The sequence below is a fragment of the Oncorhynchus keta genome, chromosome 24, assembly GCF_023373465.1.
Source record: "Oncorhynchus keta strain PuntledgeMale-10-30-2019 chromosome 24, Oket_V2, whole genome shotgun sequence".
Lineage (NCBI taxonomy): Eukaryota > Metazoa > Chordata > Actinopteri > Salmoniformes > Salmonidae > Oncorhynchus > Oncorhynchus keta.
This window is the reverse complement of record NC_068444.1, coordinates 46,112,454-46,128,674: the sequence shown is the minus strand read 5'-3', so window position 1 is coordinate 46,128,674 and position 16,221 is coordinate 46,112,454. Positions and strand designations below refer to the sequence as shown.

Here is a 16,221-nt window from a genome sequence, read left to right as displayed (position 1 = left end):
TTCTGACACCGGTCCTTTTACACCCTCCTTTTCTGACACCGGCCCTTTTACACCCTCCTTTTCTGACACCGGTCCTTTTACACCCTCCTTTTCTGACACCGGTCCTTTTACACCCTCCTTTTCTGACACTGGCCCTTTTACACCCTCCTTTTCTGACACTGGTCCTTTTACACCCTCCTTTTCTGACACTGGTCCTTTTACACCCTCCTTTTCTGACACCGGTCCTTTTACACCCTCCTTTTCTGACACCGGCCCTTTTACACCCTCCTTTTCTGACACTGGCCCTTTTACACCCTCCTTTTCTGACACTGGCCCTTTTACACCCTCCTTTTCTGACACTGGCCCTTTTACACCCTCCTTTTCTGACACTGGTCCTTTTACACCCTTCTTTTCTGACACCGGTCCTTTTACACCCTCCTTTTCTGACACTGGCCCTTTTACACCCTCCTTTTCTGACACTGGCCCTTTTACACCCTCCTTTTCTGACACCGGCCCTTTCCTTTGAAATCCATTAACCTCTAGCGTCGAGCAATCCCGTATCCGGGAGCGTAATCATAGCCTCGAGCTCATTACAATAACGCAACGTTTCCTATTCATGAAAATCGCAAATGAAATAAATATATTGAAACACAAGCTTAGCCTTTTGTTAACAACACTGTCATCTCAGATTTTCAAAATATGCTTTAACCAAAGCTACACAAGCATTTGTGTAAGAGTATTGATAGCCTAGCATAGCATAGCATTAAGCCTAGCATTCAGCAGACAACATTTTCACAAAAACAAGAAAAGCATTCAAATAAAATAATTTACCTTTGAAGAACTTCGGATGTTTTCAATGACGAGACTCTGTTAGATAGCAAATGTTCATTTTTTCCAAAAAGATTATTTGTGTAAAAGAAATAGCTCCGTTTTGTTCATCACGTTTGGCTAAGAAAAAAAAACTAAAATTCAGTCAACACAACGCCAAACTTTTTTCCAAATTAGCTCCATAATATCGACAGAAACATGGCAAACGTTGTTTAGAATCATCCTTAAGGTGTTTTTCACAATTCTATTCGATGAAAAATCATTCCTGGCAGGCGGTTTCTCATCCGAGGCAAACGGAAATATACTGCAGCTGGAGATGACGCAATAATTGCGACGGAGGACACCAAGCGACCACCTGGTAGATGTAGTGTCTTATGGTCAATCTTCCAATGATATGCCTACAAATAAGTCACAATCCTGCAGACACCTTGGGGAATATGTGGAAACGGTAAGCTGACTCCTAGCTCCTCCACAGCCATATAAGGAGTCATTGCCATGAGGCGGTTTCAAAAAATGCGGCACTTCCTGATTTTATTTTTATCTGGGTTTTTTCTGTAACATCAGTTCTGTGGCACTCACAGACAATATCCTTGCAGTTTTGGAAACATCAGTGTTTTCTTTCCAAAGCTGTCAATTATATGCATAGGTCGAGCATCTTTTCATGACAAAATATCTTGTTTAAAACGAGAACGTTTTTCATCCAAAAATTTAAATAGCGCCCCCTATATCCAAGAAGTTAAGGGAAGTGGACCAGTGCCAACGTAGAGCAGGATGTTATGGATTTGAGACATAAGGAGAGTCTTTGAATAAGGAAGTTATCAGAGCAGTGACATGTATTGACAAAACTTCCCTATGGGGTCTTTAACCTTGGCTGCCTATAACCCCCTACTCTCTTGTCTTTGCTATTGAAGACCTTTTCCCCTTCTCCTTTCCTATTGATTGTCACTATAATGACCTTTGATCTTTACCTTGTCTCCTGTGGTTGTGTTAGGTGACCGGTCCATGTCCACCTCCCTGTCGGCCTCCCAGCTCCACACGGTCAACATGAGGGACCCTCTCAACCGCGTCCTAGGTTAGAACCACGCACCTGTCTTAAACCTTTAGCACCTCGCAGGCATCATGGTTTACCATTATGGCTTACCAAGGCATGTTCTGTTACTAAGCAATTGACAGTTGTGCCTTTGTTGTATTGCTTCTCATAATGATCATTTTACGATTTTAATTCTAACTTCTGTCTAATTTCAAAAATGCTTGATAAATCTGTCTCCTTGTCTCTAATTGACCTCTCTTACATCTGCCATGCTCTTTTCCTCTGAAGCCAACCTCTTCCTGCTGATCTCATCCATCCTGGGCTCCAAGACGGCAGGGCCACACACCCAGTTCGTGCAGAGCTTCATGGAGGAGTGTGTGGAGTGTCTGGAGCAGGGCAGCCGTGGAAGCATTCTGCAGTTTATGCCTTTCACCATGGTGAGTCGTGTCACAGGCGGGCTCATAGCCTGTAGCAAAAATGAGGGGACACGAACAACCGGTATAGGCCAATCAAAAAGGTTCTTTATTGTAAGCCAAAACTATTCACTTTAAACAAAGAAAAGGGAATGAGGTGTGAAAGTATCATAATGTAAGGTGTATGTAAAGTGCATGGATGGATGCGTGAGTGTGTGTGTGTGAATATGACTGAGTGAAAACTAAGTAAAACTACAAAGGAACAAACAAATAGGATCATACCTGGAGGAGCAGAGAGAGACGAGTGATTCGTTAAGCAGTTTAAATACCCTGAGTCCAGTTGACTCCAAATCACTAGCGACCCTTTGCCTGCAGGAAGAACCGCCCCTGCACTGCAGAGGAGGGGTCGTGACCGTAGTGAGAGGGAAGCTAGGGTTATCCATGTGATAGCAGTTGGTGATTAACAACTTTGATAGTAATTGTGCATGAGACCTCCAGCATGAGATATTTACGTAATACAAGTTAGATTACTGCCATGATGGGTTTTAGAGTGGTGGTGAAGAATGTGGAGAATGACACAGCTGTTCACGTGTGTGTGTGTCTCCTTCCCCAGGTCTCGGAGCTGGTGAAACTTCCTGCGCTGGCCAAGCCCAGGGTGGTCTTGGGAATCACAGACTTGACTCTGCCCCTGGGGAGGAGGGTGGCAGCCAAGGCCATCTCAGCCTTATAGACCCCTAATGGTGTCCACTGCACGGCAACCCACCACCGCCTTCTCCATGGATTCTATTCCACCAGTCACTCGGGGCCGAACCCAACTTCTTAGTTTCATCACCCTGGCATAGACATGCCAGTTTCGGCGTACTCCTGAGTTGGTGACCAAATAGTAATGTTAAACCATGGTTGCATCCATCATTCATTTGAATGTAGTTTGTCTTTCATTTTGATCTCTATGGTTAGCTATATCGGTGTTTTACTCCCCTGGCATCCAATCGATACAATGTACATAATGTCTTTTTATAATAAAGAATCATGTCAAATGTATGTTAATTTATGCTGATATCTTTCAGATTTCTATCATTTTCACTTATACACAAAGTTGAATACAAGTTAATTGACCTTCAGCACTGTGAGAGTAATAGGTTACCAGTATCATTGTTTACAGTGACGTCCTGCCTTGACTGGCTTTGAATTTTGTCGTAAAAAAATATGGCTCGTGAATGTCATGATCACATGACATTGATATGTAGTTCTCGAAATTAACACTGTTGAGACACAGGGCCATATTCATTAGGGCACATCGTAGCATAACATTTTACCACAGAAATCTAAACGAGTTTCTTATTGGGCAAGTTCAGTTAATCCCTCCCTGTTTCAGTCCGTTTGGTAACTATTGAACACGACCCAGCCAAAGACCACAGTAACCATAATCCCACATTGCAGAAGATGCTTACTCACTGTGTTGAGTAATCCTGAAATTCCTCTTTAAATGATCAACTAAGCATCTATACACAAGGTAAACGAACTAGTGCTTTTACAAGACACCCCCTGTCCTACTTTACCATGGCAAATACAAAAAAAGTGTTGCAACCGAGGACCTATGATTTTTATGCGTCAGCACTCGGCTGTCCCGTTCTGTGAGCTTGTATGGCCTACCACTTTGCGGCTGAGCCGTTGTTGCTCCTTGACATTTCCTTTTCACAATAACGGCACTTAGTTTACCGTGGCAGCTCTATCGGCAGAAATTTAACGAGCTGACTTTGAATCCCTGACTATGAAAAGCCAACTGATGTTGAATCTTGTGTTGCACCCTCTACAGGCATCATGGTTATTATCTATCCCTGCTGGTCATCTATGGACGTTTGAACATCTTGAAAAATGAAAAATGATCTGGCCTTAAAGGCCACATGTACAGTTGAAGTCGGAAGTTTACATGAACTTTAGCCAAATACATTTAAACTCAGTTTTTCACAATTCCTGACATTTAATCCTAGTAAACATTCCCTGTCTTAGGTTAGTTACGATCACCACTTTATTTTAATGTCAGAATAATAGTAGAGAATTATTTCATCTTTTCTTTCATCACATTCCCAGTGGGTCAGAAGTTTACAGACACTCAATTAGTATTTGGTAGCATTGCCTTTAAATTGTTTAACTTGGGTCAAATGTTTTGGGTATCCTTCCACAAGCTTCCCGCAATAAGTTGGGTGCATTTTGGCCCATTCCTCCTGACAGAGCTGGTGTAACTGAGTCAGGTTTGTAGGCCTCCATGCTCGCACACGCTTTTTCAGTTCTGCTAACAAATTTTTTATTTGATTGAGGTCAGGGCTTTGTGATGGCCACTCCAATACCTTGACTTTGTTGTCCTTAAGCCATTTTGTCACAACTTTGGAAGTATGCTTGGGGCTATTGTCCATTTGGAAGAACCATTTGCGACCAAGCTTTACCTTCCTGACTTGATGTCTTGAGATGTTGCTTCAATATCTCCACATAATCTTCCTCTCTCGTGATTAGCTACGAGACAGGATTTTGTCAAGGATCAGATCTGGGGAATCAAAAAATATCTGCAGCATTGAAGGTCCCCACCAAAAACAGTGGCCTCCATCATTCCTCCATCAGGGAGGTGACCAAGTACCCGATGGTCAATCAAATTTCTAAAAATCAATTTTTGCTTTGTCATTATGGGTTTGCTAGGAAAATTGTACTGGTACATTGTGTTATTACATTAGTGGAGGTAGCTGAGGTGAGGACAGCTGATAATGTCTGGAAAGGAGTGAATGGAATGGCATCAAACGCATGGGAACCACGTGTTTCGTGTATATGATACCATTCCACTTCAGCCATTACCACGATCCTGTCCTCCCCAATTAAGGTGCCACCAACCTATGTATTACATTAACTGGAAACCTAATGAGATATTTTGGGGAATGTTATGTGTGGGTTGTTACAGATGTTGTGCACAATATTTTAGTGAATGTTAGGAGAACATTCCAAGGATATTTCATTTAAAACCAAAACCATTTTGGAGGGGGGGGGGGATGTTCTCATCCTAATGTTAGATAAAACCGTAACTAAACATTCATGGGAATCTTAGCTAATGTTCTGGGAATATTCCCGGTTTGCTGGGGAGGCATGGAGGAGTTGAGCAAGAAGAATTGGTTACTGTGGAGTGTATTCAGCAAAACGATGACATCAACTTCTTGAAATGGGCGACAACACGGCAGGCACTACCCATGGGCTTTGCTATTCTGATAAAATGTCATCCTTTTAGTAGTCCTTGAATCGGTCTGTTCTAAAAGCAGATGGTTTATTCCCACTCTTCCTTCCTCTTTCCCTCAAAAACATTAAACTGACCTATATTTTTCATGCATTTAAACTGTGTACTGTATGTATCACTTCATCTGAGTAGACTGGGCATAACCTGGCAAAAGCCTTGTTGAAACTGATCAAAATGAACTGCTATCTATCTAGTTGCAAAATTCACCCTGTTGTGACCAACATGACTGGTATAGTTGTAAGTGTCGGTATGTGGCTTAGATAATCACCCGGTTGGGGTTTGGAAATGTTGATCAAAACTGGGGAAGCCTTTTTACTCTGCCCTCATTTTACACATACTTGGGGACAGGGGGAGCTGTTGTCTACCAATAGAACAGGGAGAGAGAGTAAGGCAATTGGAAGAGAAAAGAGTGTCATGGTTCCACCTGTCACCAGAGGGCAGAGACCGTCCTAGAGACATTAACCACTGATTCCTCGTCTGTCTCTTCTCTGCACCTGGGTCCAACCTTACCACGTCACAGCAAGCTTCTGCCTAAACATGGCCCAGATCAAGAATGTAGTAACCCACCAAGGAGCACTGCTGGAGAGGCAGAAAGAACAACTCTCCAAAGTATCAGAGACCCTCCAGGCACTTGCCGACTCCCTCCAACCACAGTCCAACCTTGCCCAGTGCTATAGCCGTTGCCGTAGTTCCTCCAGGGAACCTGCACCAGGAACCCAAGATCCCTGCCCCCGAGTGGTATGACGGCCACCTGGGAGGATGCAAGGGGTTCCTCACAAGTGTTCGAGCTACAGTCCGATGATCGCCTACATCATCTCTCTACTCTTGGGCATGGGCAACGGCGGTGTGGGAACAGCAGTCACCATCCTGTAGCTCCATATTAGCCTTCATTGCCGAGCTGCAACGAGTCTTTGACCAGCTAGTCGACGGACGAGAAGCGGCCAGCCGACTGTTCAACATCCGCCAAGGGGCCAGACCAGAGGCTGACTTCGCCATTGAGTTCCGCACCATCTCCACCGAAAACTGGTGGAATACGTAGGCCCTGGTCACCGCTTTCCACCAGGGTTAATCTTACTCCATCAAGGATGAACTGGCCTCTTGGGAACAGGGAGAGGACCTCAAGTCCCTGATAACGCTTGCAATCAGGATCGACAACCGCCTCCGAGAACGTGTGAGACAGTTCCTTTTTGACACTACTCCAGGAACCCCCTGACCCTAGCATTGAGAAACACATGCAGCTGGGACACACACGTCTGAGCCCACAGGTACATGACAGGTACATGAACGAAGGCTGATGCCTCTACTGCGGAGGTCTATGCCATCTCTGTGCTATATGCCCAGAGCTGATGGGGAACGCCAGGGCTCGCCAGGACAAGGGGAGACCCTGACGAGCTGTGCAGTTACCCCCCGGCTACCCTGTCACCGTCTGTCACTACCCGCAATCATCCACTGGTACAATCGTCAGCACCAGATTTAAGCCTTCGTCAGAGGACTTCGCCAGAGAATTACAAATCCCCTGCAGATTCGAGCCCTCGACGGATGGCCCATTGGCTCCGGGGGTCGGTGTGAACCACTCAGAGACTCTTAGTTTTCTTTTGATCACTGTCCCCGAGAACCCCCTCATTCTAGGGTACCCCTGGCTAGCGCTACATAACCCACTATTCTCCTGGTCTACAGGACACCTACTAGACTGGGGCAAGGACTGCCAGACTAAATGTCTAAGATCCCCACCAAGAGCCTTGCCGGCTCCTCCTGCATCCATTAAAGTCCAAGACTTCCCCGCTATCCCTCTCGCTATCCCTCCCATACTTCGACCTCAGGGCGACCTTCAGTAAGAGGCAAGCCACCACTCTTCCCCACCATCGTCCATACAACTGTGCCATAGAACTCCTACCCGGTTCCACACCTCCCCGAGACCGTCTGTACTCCCTCTCGACCCCTGAAACAGCAGTCATGGATAATTGCACCCGGGAGTCGCTGGAGGCAGCTTTCATTTGCCCCACTACATCCCCAGCTGGTGCTGGCTTCTTCGTGGGTAAGAAGGATGGAGGCCTGCATCCTTGCATCGATTACAGAGGGCTGAACCGGATTACGATCAAGAATTGTTACTCCCTACCCCTGATGTCCTCGACCTTGGAGTTGGCTCAAGGGGCCAAATTTTTCACCAAACTGGACCTCCGCAATGCTTATAATCTGGTGAGAATCAGGGAGGGAGATGAGTGGAAAACTGTCTTTAACATCCCTAGTGGTCACTATGAGTATTTACTCATGCCCTTCGGATTATCGAACTCACCAGCAGTCTTTCAAGCACTGGTCAATAACACTCTTACCGATGTGTTGAATCTGTTCATCTTTGTTTACCTCGATGACATCCTGGACTTCTCCAAAATCATTCCCGAACACATACTGCTTGTCCGCCAAGTCCTGAGACGCCTCCTGCAGAGCCAACTATATGTTGAGGTAAAGAAGTGTGAGTTCCATGTATCCCAAGTTTCCTTCGTGGGTCACATTATCTCTACCGTAGCCATCCAAATGGACCCCGTAAAGGTTGAGGAGATCGCCGACTGGCCCTGTCCCACCTCACTCAGAGTAGACGTGGACGTCAGAGCAGACGCTTCTACTCACCCCGGCCTGCTAACTTTAAACGCTGTGTCTCCCGCATGCCAGTGTAGCAACGACTATCGACTTCCCTGTTCCATCTATTGCTGTTCACTGGACCCTATCATCACTTGGCTACATAGCTGATGCCTGCTGGACTGTTCATTTATCACGATACTCCACTTTACTTTTTACATGTCGGCCCTAGCCCCAAACTCGGGCCCTGTGTGTAGTTAACCTCTTGGTCCTACCTGGCACGCAGGCGTCCCATCTAGACATCTGGAAAGACAAATACGCTACGCTAAATGCTAATAGTACTAGTTAAAACTCAAACGTTCATTAAAATACACATGCAGGGTATTGAATTAAAGCTACACTCGTTGTGAATCCAGGCAACAAGTCAGATTTTTTAAATGCTTTTCGGCGAAAGCATGAGAAGCTATTATCTGATAGCATGTAACACCCCAAAAGACCCGCAGGGGACGTAAACAAAATAATTAGCATAGTCGTCGCTACACAAACCGCACAAATAAAATATAAAACATTCATTACCTATGACCATCTTCTTTGTTGGCACTCCTCGATGTCCCATAATCACTATTGGGTCTTTTTTTTTATTAAATCGGTCCATGTATAGCCTAGATATCGATCTATGAAGACTGTATGATAAACGGGAAAAAAGCGTCTTATAACGTAACGTCATTTTTTAAAATTAAAAAAGTCGACGATAAAACTTTCACAAAACACTTCGAGATACTTTAGTAATGCAACTTTAGGTATTATTAAACGTTAATAAGCGATCAAATTGATCACGAGGCGAAGTATATTCTTTAGCTGTCCGTCTGGAAAAAATGTCCGTGTAATTCTCAACCAAAATATCCGGTCGGAGACCGGAGGAAATGCGTTGCCTTGCGTCTGTTTGACCAAGAAACAAAGCCTAGGCAAATGACAAGACTCTAGACAACATGTGGAAGCTGTAGGTATTGCAACCTCAGCCCCATTAAATGTGGTTCACCTTTATCAATGGGTTCAAGTCGCGCATGGATATATATTTCCATTTTCAGTGATCAGATTTTCCTGCGCTTTTCGATGAAACGCACATTCTGTTATAGTCACAGCCGTGATTTAACCAGTTTTATAAACGTCTGAGTGTTTTCTATCCACACATACTAATCATATGCATATACTATATTCCTGGCATGAGTATTAGGGCGCTGAAATGTTGCGTGATTTTTAACAGAATGTTCGAAAAAGTAGGGGGTAGGATTAACAGGTTAACCAACCCTCTCTGCCCATTCATTGCCATTTTACCTGTTGTTGTCTCAACTAGCTCTCCCAATCAACACCTGTGATTGCTTTATGCCTCGCTTTATGTCTCTCTCAAATGTCAATATGCCTTGTATACTGTTGTTTAGAATAGTTATCATTGTTTTAGTTTACAGTGGGGCCCCGAGTCTCACTCTACATTTCTCAGATTCCTCCTTTGTCCCACCCCCCCACACATGCGGTGACCTCACCCAATATAACCAGCACATCCAGAGATGCAACCTCTCGTATCATCACTCAGTGCCTGGGCTTACCTCCACTGTACCCGCACCCCACCATACCCCTGTCTGCACATTATGCCCTGAATCTATTCTACCACGACCAGAAATCTGCTCCTTTTATTCTCCACCCCCAACGCACTAGACGACCAGTTTTGATAGCCAAGGCCATACCCTCATCCTACTCCGCCTCTGTTCCTCGGGTGATGTGGAGGTTAACCCAGGCCCTGCGTGTCCACAGGCACTCTCATTTGTTAACTTCTGTAATCGAAAAAGCCTTGGTCTCATGCATGTTGACATCAGAAGCCTCCTCCCTAAGTTTGTTTTACTCACTGCTTTAGCACACTCCGCCAACCCTGATGTCCTTTCCGTGGTCAAACGACCACCCCTCATCACTGTCAAACACTCCCTAAAACACTTCTGCAAGCAGGCCTTTCTAATCGACCTGGCCCGGGTACCCTGGAAGGATATTGACCTCATCCCGTCAGTAGATGATGCCTGGTCGTTCTTTAAAGTAATTTCCTCACCATCTTAAATAAGAATATTCCTTTCAAAAAATGTAGAACTAAGAACAGATATAGCCCTTGGTTCACTCCAGACCTGACTGCCCTCGACCAGCAAAAAAACATCCTGTGGCAGTCTGCAAAAGCATCGAATAGTCCCCACGATATGCAACTTTTCAGGGAAGTTAGGAACCAATACATGCAGTCAGTCATGAAAGCAAAGTTTAGCTTCTTCAAACAGAAATGTGTATCCTGTAGCTCTAACTCCAAGTTTTGGGACACTGTAAAGTCCATGGAGAACAATAGCACCTCCTCCCATCTGCCCACTGCACTGAGGCTAGGTAATACGGTCACCACTGATAAATCCATGATAATTAAAAATATTCTTAAGCATTTCTCTACGGCTGGCCATGCTTTCCTCCTGGCTACCCCAACACCGGCCAACAGCTCCGCACCCCCCGCAGCTACTTACCCAATAATCCCCAGCTTCTCCTTCACCCAATTCCAGATAGCAGATGTTCTGAAAGAGCTGCAAAACCTGGATCTGTACAAATCAGCAGGGCTTGACAATCTGTACCCTCTCTTTCTAAAATGATCCGCCACCATTGTTGCAACCCCTATTACCAGTCTGTTCAATCTCTCCTTCAGTATCGTCCGAGATCCCTAAAGATTGGAAAGCTCTCAAAGGGGTGACACTCTAGACCCAAACTGTTATAGACCTACAGTGCCTTGCGAAAGTATTCGGCCCCCTTGAACATTGCGACCTTTTGCCACATTTCAGGCTTCAAACATAAAGATATAAAACTGTATTTTTTTTGTGAGGAATCAACAACAAGTGGGACACAATCATGAAGTGGAATGACATTTATTGGATATTTCAAACTTTTTTAACAAATCAAAAACTGAAAAATTGGGCGTGCAAAATTATTGCCATCCGTTTTGTTACCAAAGCCCCTTATACCCTTATCCCACTGAGACCTGTATACTCTAGTCGGCTGGCCCTCGCTACATATTCATCGCCAGACCCACTGGCTCCAGGTCATCTATAAGTCTATGCTAGGTAAAGCTCCGCCTTATCTCAGCTCACTGGTCACGATAACACCCACCAGTAGCACACGCTCCAGCGGGTATATCTCACTGGTCATCCCCAAAGCCAACCCCTCCTTTTGCCGCCTTTCCTTCCAGTTCTCTGCTGCAGGTGACTGGAACGAATTGCAAAAATCGCTGAAGTTGGAGACGTACATTTTCCTCACTAAACATCAGCTAACCGAACGCTGCAGCTGTACATAGTCCATCTGTAAATATCCCACCCAATCTACCCACCTCATCCCCATATTGTTTTTATTTGCTTTTGTGCTCTTTTGCACACCAGTATCACTACTTGCACATCATCTGCTCATCATCATCTGCCCATCTATCACTCCAGTGGTAATCTGCTAAATTGCAATTACTTTACTACTATGGCCTATTTATTGCCTACCTCATCATGCCATTTGCACACACTGTATATAGACCTTATTTTTTTCTATTGTGTTATTGACTGTACGCTGGTTTATTCCATGTGTAACTCAAATCAAATCAAATCAAATGTATTTATATAGCCCTTCGTACATCAGCTGATATCTCAAAGTGCTGTACAGAAACCCAGCCTAAAACCCCAAACAGCAAGCAATGCAGGTGTAGAAGCACGGTGGCTAGGAAAAACTCCCTAGAAAGGCCAAAACCTAGGAAGAAACCTAGAGAGGAACCAGGCTATGTGGGGTGGCCAGTCCTCTTCTGGCTGTGCCGGGTGGAGATTATAACAGAACATGGCCAAGATGTTCAAATGTTCATAAATGACCAGCATGGTCGAATAATAATAAGGCAGAACAGTTGAAACTGGAACAGCAGCACAGTCAGGTGGACTGGGGACAGCAAGGAGTCATCATGTCAGGTAGTCCTGGGGCACGGTCCTGGGGCTCAGGTCCTACGAGAGAGAGAAAGAAAGAGAGAATTAGAGAGAGCATATGTGGGGTGGCCAGTCCTCTTCTGGCTGTGCCGGGTGGAGATTATAACAGAACATGGCCAAGATGTTCAAATGTTCATAAATGACCAGCATGGTCGAATAATAATAAGGCAGAACAGTTGAAACTGGAGCAGCAGCATGGCCAGGTGGACTGGGGACAGCAAGGAGTCATCATGTCAGGTAGTCCTGGGGCATGGTCCTAGGGCTCAGGTCAGTTGAAACTGCAGCAGCAGCATGGCCAGGTGGACTGGGGACAGCAAGGAATCATCATGTCAGGTAGTCCTGGGGCATGGTCCTAGGGCTCAAGTCCTCAGAGAGAGAGAAAGAAAGAAGGAGAGAATTAGAGAACGCACACTTAGATTCACACAGGACACCGAATAGGACAGGAGAAGTACTCCAGATATAACAAACTGACCCTAGCCCCCCGACACAAACTACTGCAGCATAAATGCTGGAGGCTGAGACAGGAGGGGTCAGGAGACACTGTGGCCCCATCCGAGGACACCCCCGGACAGGGCCAAACAGGAAGGATATAACCCCACCCACTTTGCCATAGCACAGCCCCCACACCACTAACTCAGTGTTTGTGTCGCACTGTTTGCTTTATCTTGGCCAGGTCGCAGATAAATGAGAGTAAATGAGAACTTGTTCTCAACTAGCTTACCTGGTTAAATAAAGGGGAAATAAATAAATAAAATAAAACTCAAGCAGGTCCAGCAGTTCCTCATGTTTACCAATTTTTACAGGCGTTTTCTACTCAACTTTGGTGAGAGAATGCCAAGAGTGTGCAAAGCTGTCATCAAGGCAAAGGTTGGCTACTTTGAAGCATCTCAAATATAAAATATATTTTGATTTGTTTTCACTTTTTTGGTCACTACATGATTCCATATGTGTTATTTCATAGTTCTGATGTCTTCACTATTACATAATGTAGAAATTAGTAAAAAATAAAGAAAAAAACCCTTTAAGGATTAGGTGTGTCCAAACTTTTGACTGGCACTGTAAGTGAAGGAAAGTAGGCAAGGACAGGAATAAACTTTACACTATTGATTAGTCCCCACGGGCGTCCTCACTCACTGTTCATCAATAGTCTTCACTTCAGGCCGGAAGAGGAAACAATCTGGCCTTCCAAGCCCTCACTGTGAGCCCCCATGCTGCCAGGCCCCCGCTGGACACATTGCAACCCAATGCCAAGTGGGGCTGCGGAGCTGCGCTCTGTGGGATTGGATGTGTCACCCTATCCCCCACTTTGTGTCCCATTACCCAGCAGTTGTAATGCTCACACCAGTGTGACGCGTCTGGGGGTAGCGGGCGGGCAAGGTGAGCTGAGCTGGCCTGAAATGTACATTTAAATGAACCACAGCGACAGCTAGGGAACAGGGGGTGTTACATTACATCTGTGCCGCCCCACATACTCACAAAGAAATACATGCAGATACACAAATACACACACAGAACTCATTTGTGTCACACACTCAAACACACACAGAATGTCTTTCTTCTCTACCACAACACCCCCCCACACACACACACACACACACACACACACACACACACACACACACACACACACACACACACACAGACAAGCATGCTTACTGGGGAGGGCGGGACAGGCCAGCTAGCTGTGTGTGTGGTAAGGAATGTCAGCGAGGGAGGCTTACCATTTATATTTCAGTGCTGTTGAGCCTCCTGCTCATCACGGGAGCCTGCTGTATTTGGGCTTGAGATAAGCTCTGTTAGGATCAATAAAACGGCCCTGTAAAGCAGCCAGGGGGAGCAGTGATGTGGAGAAATGCTGATGCATGAGAGAGCATATCACAACAAACAAATGACAAATGTATTAAAGAATGTCTTAGAGTGTCCTTGAGATGACCCTCTATAGTAAGAGGAGGTCAAAATGGATGAACAAGCTACCGGAGACAGAGGACTCTTAAAGCTGAGGTGTTGCCTTAGGGACTAAGGAAGAGTTAGAAGGATGTGACAACGGAAGGCGGCCACTCTGCTGGGCAGCTCAAGGTCACTCGGAGAAAGCTCTACCCAGGCAGGTCACCTCCTGGCCAGGCAACACAGAGAGGGCCAGGTGGCTCTTCCCTCCTCACCACCAGAACTGGGTCACACCGAGTTGGTGGACTCCTTTCTTTTTGACTTTCTCTCAAGTCTTTTTATGGCCATCATACATAGTTTATTGGCGTGCTCTGCTCTGGAGGCATTTGGTATTTTTGATGCAGGGATACCCTTGTTGACAAACCCAGTTGTCGGGCATACTGTTCCAACAGCCAATTCCATTATTCATCATCATGTTCTGTGTTAAATCTCACCAATTCATGTAGAATAGACACAAATGCAGCATTTTACGTGTGTTCCTTCACTTGTTCTAATAAGAGATTAAAGTATGTACCGTATGTTGTGTCCTTTGCAACCTGCATAGTAATAATAAAGTTATTAAATACAAATTGGAGTTTTCCTTATTCCATCTCGTTCTAAGGGCAGCTCTGCCTCGAGGGCAGGTTATTTCATTTGATTAAGTTTAGGGGTTGGGGTTGGCTTTTAACATCCTTGTGTGTGGCAACCTCTGAGCCTATTGTTTATTTCAATCTCAGTGTGCTGATTGTTGAGCTTTCATTCAACCTGCTCTGGAGGCAGAGTTGCCCTCAGAACAAGAATGAATAAGGAGTTCTCTCTCTTGGTGTATGTTTTTATTTACCTAGGCAAGTCAGTTAAGAACAAAGTCTTGTTTACAATGATGGCCAAACCCTCCCCTAACCCGGCCGACGCTGAGCCAATTGTGCGCTGCCTTTATGCTACTCCCAATCACAGCTGGTTGTGATACAACCCGGGATCGAACCAGGGTCTGTAGTGACACCTCTAGCACTGAGCTGCAGTGCCTTAGACCACTTAACTCCCCTTATCCTATTTCTTCTCTTTCCTCTCCTATCAGAATACATTGAGGAGAAATGGACATGCGTTTCCTCTACTGCCGCAGCAAATGGACTGGCAGGTCATGGAACCCTGAAATGCAGTTTGAGAAAACCCAGGGGAATGGCCACGGCAGACAGCTTGGATCCCACCATGACCCCAGGACCTCTCAGAGACACTCGGAGGAAGAAGAGGGCAGGAGGTTTCCCAATAGTCTTAAGCTTCCTATTCCTTTTCTCCTTTCATTTGTGATATGTCTGGGATGTTTTCCTGATCATGTGACACTAATGTCATGGCTGCCAGTAGTGGGAAGTTTGTGGATTTCAGCTACCGGCAGACTGACTGACTGCGCCCTTCACCACTAGGTAAGTCAGTCGTGGTGTTTCCCTCACCACAGAGGGATAGACTACCGCTAACTCAGAGGTTCCCAAACTTTCTCACTAGGACTACCTGAATGTCCCAGCAGCTTTTTTCCCACCAGGGTATGACAAGCTAATTTCTTTCCTTTGGGAATTAATAAAGTACAATCTCATCTCTTTCTGTTTCTTGGAACCCACCATGATGCTAGTTCTGCTGAATATAAAAATTGAAACATTTAATTATTCATTTTTCTTTTCAGCCTTTGTTTTCAAATATTCTATCTAATGAACGTGAGTACGAGCTCTTTCGGACAATTTTAGTCCCGGCGGACTCGCACCAGAGTTTTTGAAGCATCACAAGGAACAAGAGGGAACACAGTAGGAACACAGTAGGGGTTATTTATGCATGAAGGATCATTCTGCCATAGTACGTAGGGATGGCTGTTTCTTTGTCTTGGTGAGAATAATAAAGGATCTTACAGTACAGCTTGTAGATGTACTGATTTGTGTGTGTGTGCGTGTGCGTGTGCGTGTGTGTGTGTGTGTGTGTGTGTGTGTGTGTGTGTGTGTGTGTGTGTGTGTGTGTGTGTGTGTGTGTGTGTGTGCGTGCGTGCGTGCGTGCGTGCGTGCGTGCGTGCGTGCGTGCGTGTGAGCGAGCGAGCAAGAATGAATTGCATGTGTAAAATTATGCACAGTACAGTACATCAATCAGATCTCTGAGCCTTTTACCGGTATGAGTGTTTCATTGATGAATTATTAATGTGCATCA

The 16,221-nt window shown here is 45.3% G+C and overlaps 1 protein-coding gene across 3 annotated transcripts in view; it reads left to right on the top strand.

Moving 5' to 3' along the window:
• The window catches only part of LOC118357614 (mediator of RNA polymerase II transcription subunit 24), a 31,760-nt gene extending 28,459 nt beyond the window's left edge, over positions 1-3,301 (top strand). For all 3 annotated transcript variants that reach the window (XM_035734910.1, XM_035734909.1, XM_035734907.1), the window contains exons 24-26: positions 1,799-1,879; positions 2,126-2,274; positions 2,864-3,301. In XM_035734910.1, coding sequence (XP_035590803.1) covers positions 1,799-1,879; positions 2,126-2,274; positions 2,864-2,980 — 347 coding nt within the window. In that variant the 3' untranslated portion in view covers positions 2,981-3,301. The remainder of the gene's footprint in view (positions 1-1,798; positions 1,880-2,125; positions 2,275-2,863) is intronic.
• The last annotated feature ends 12,920 nt before the right edge of the window (positions 3,302-16,221 follow it).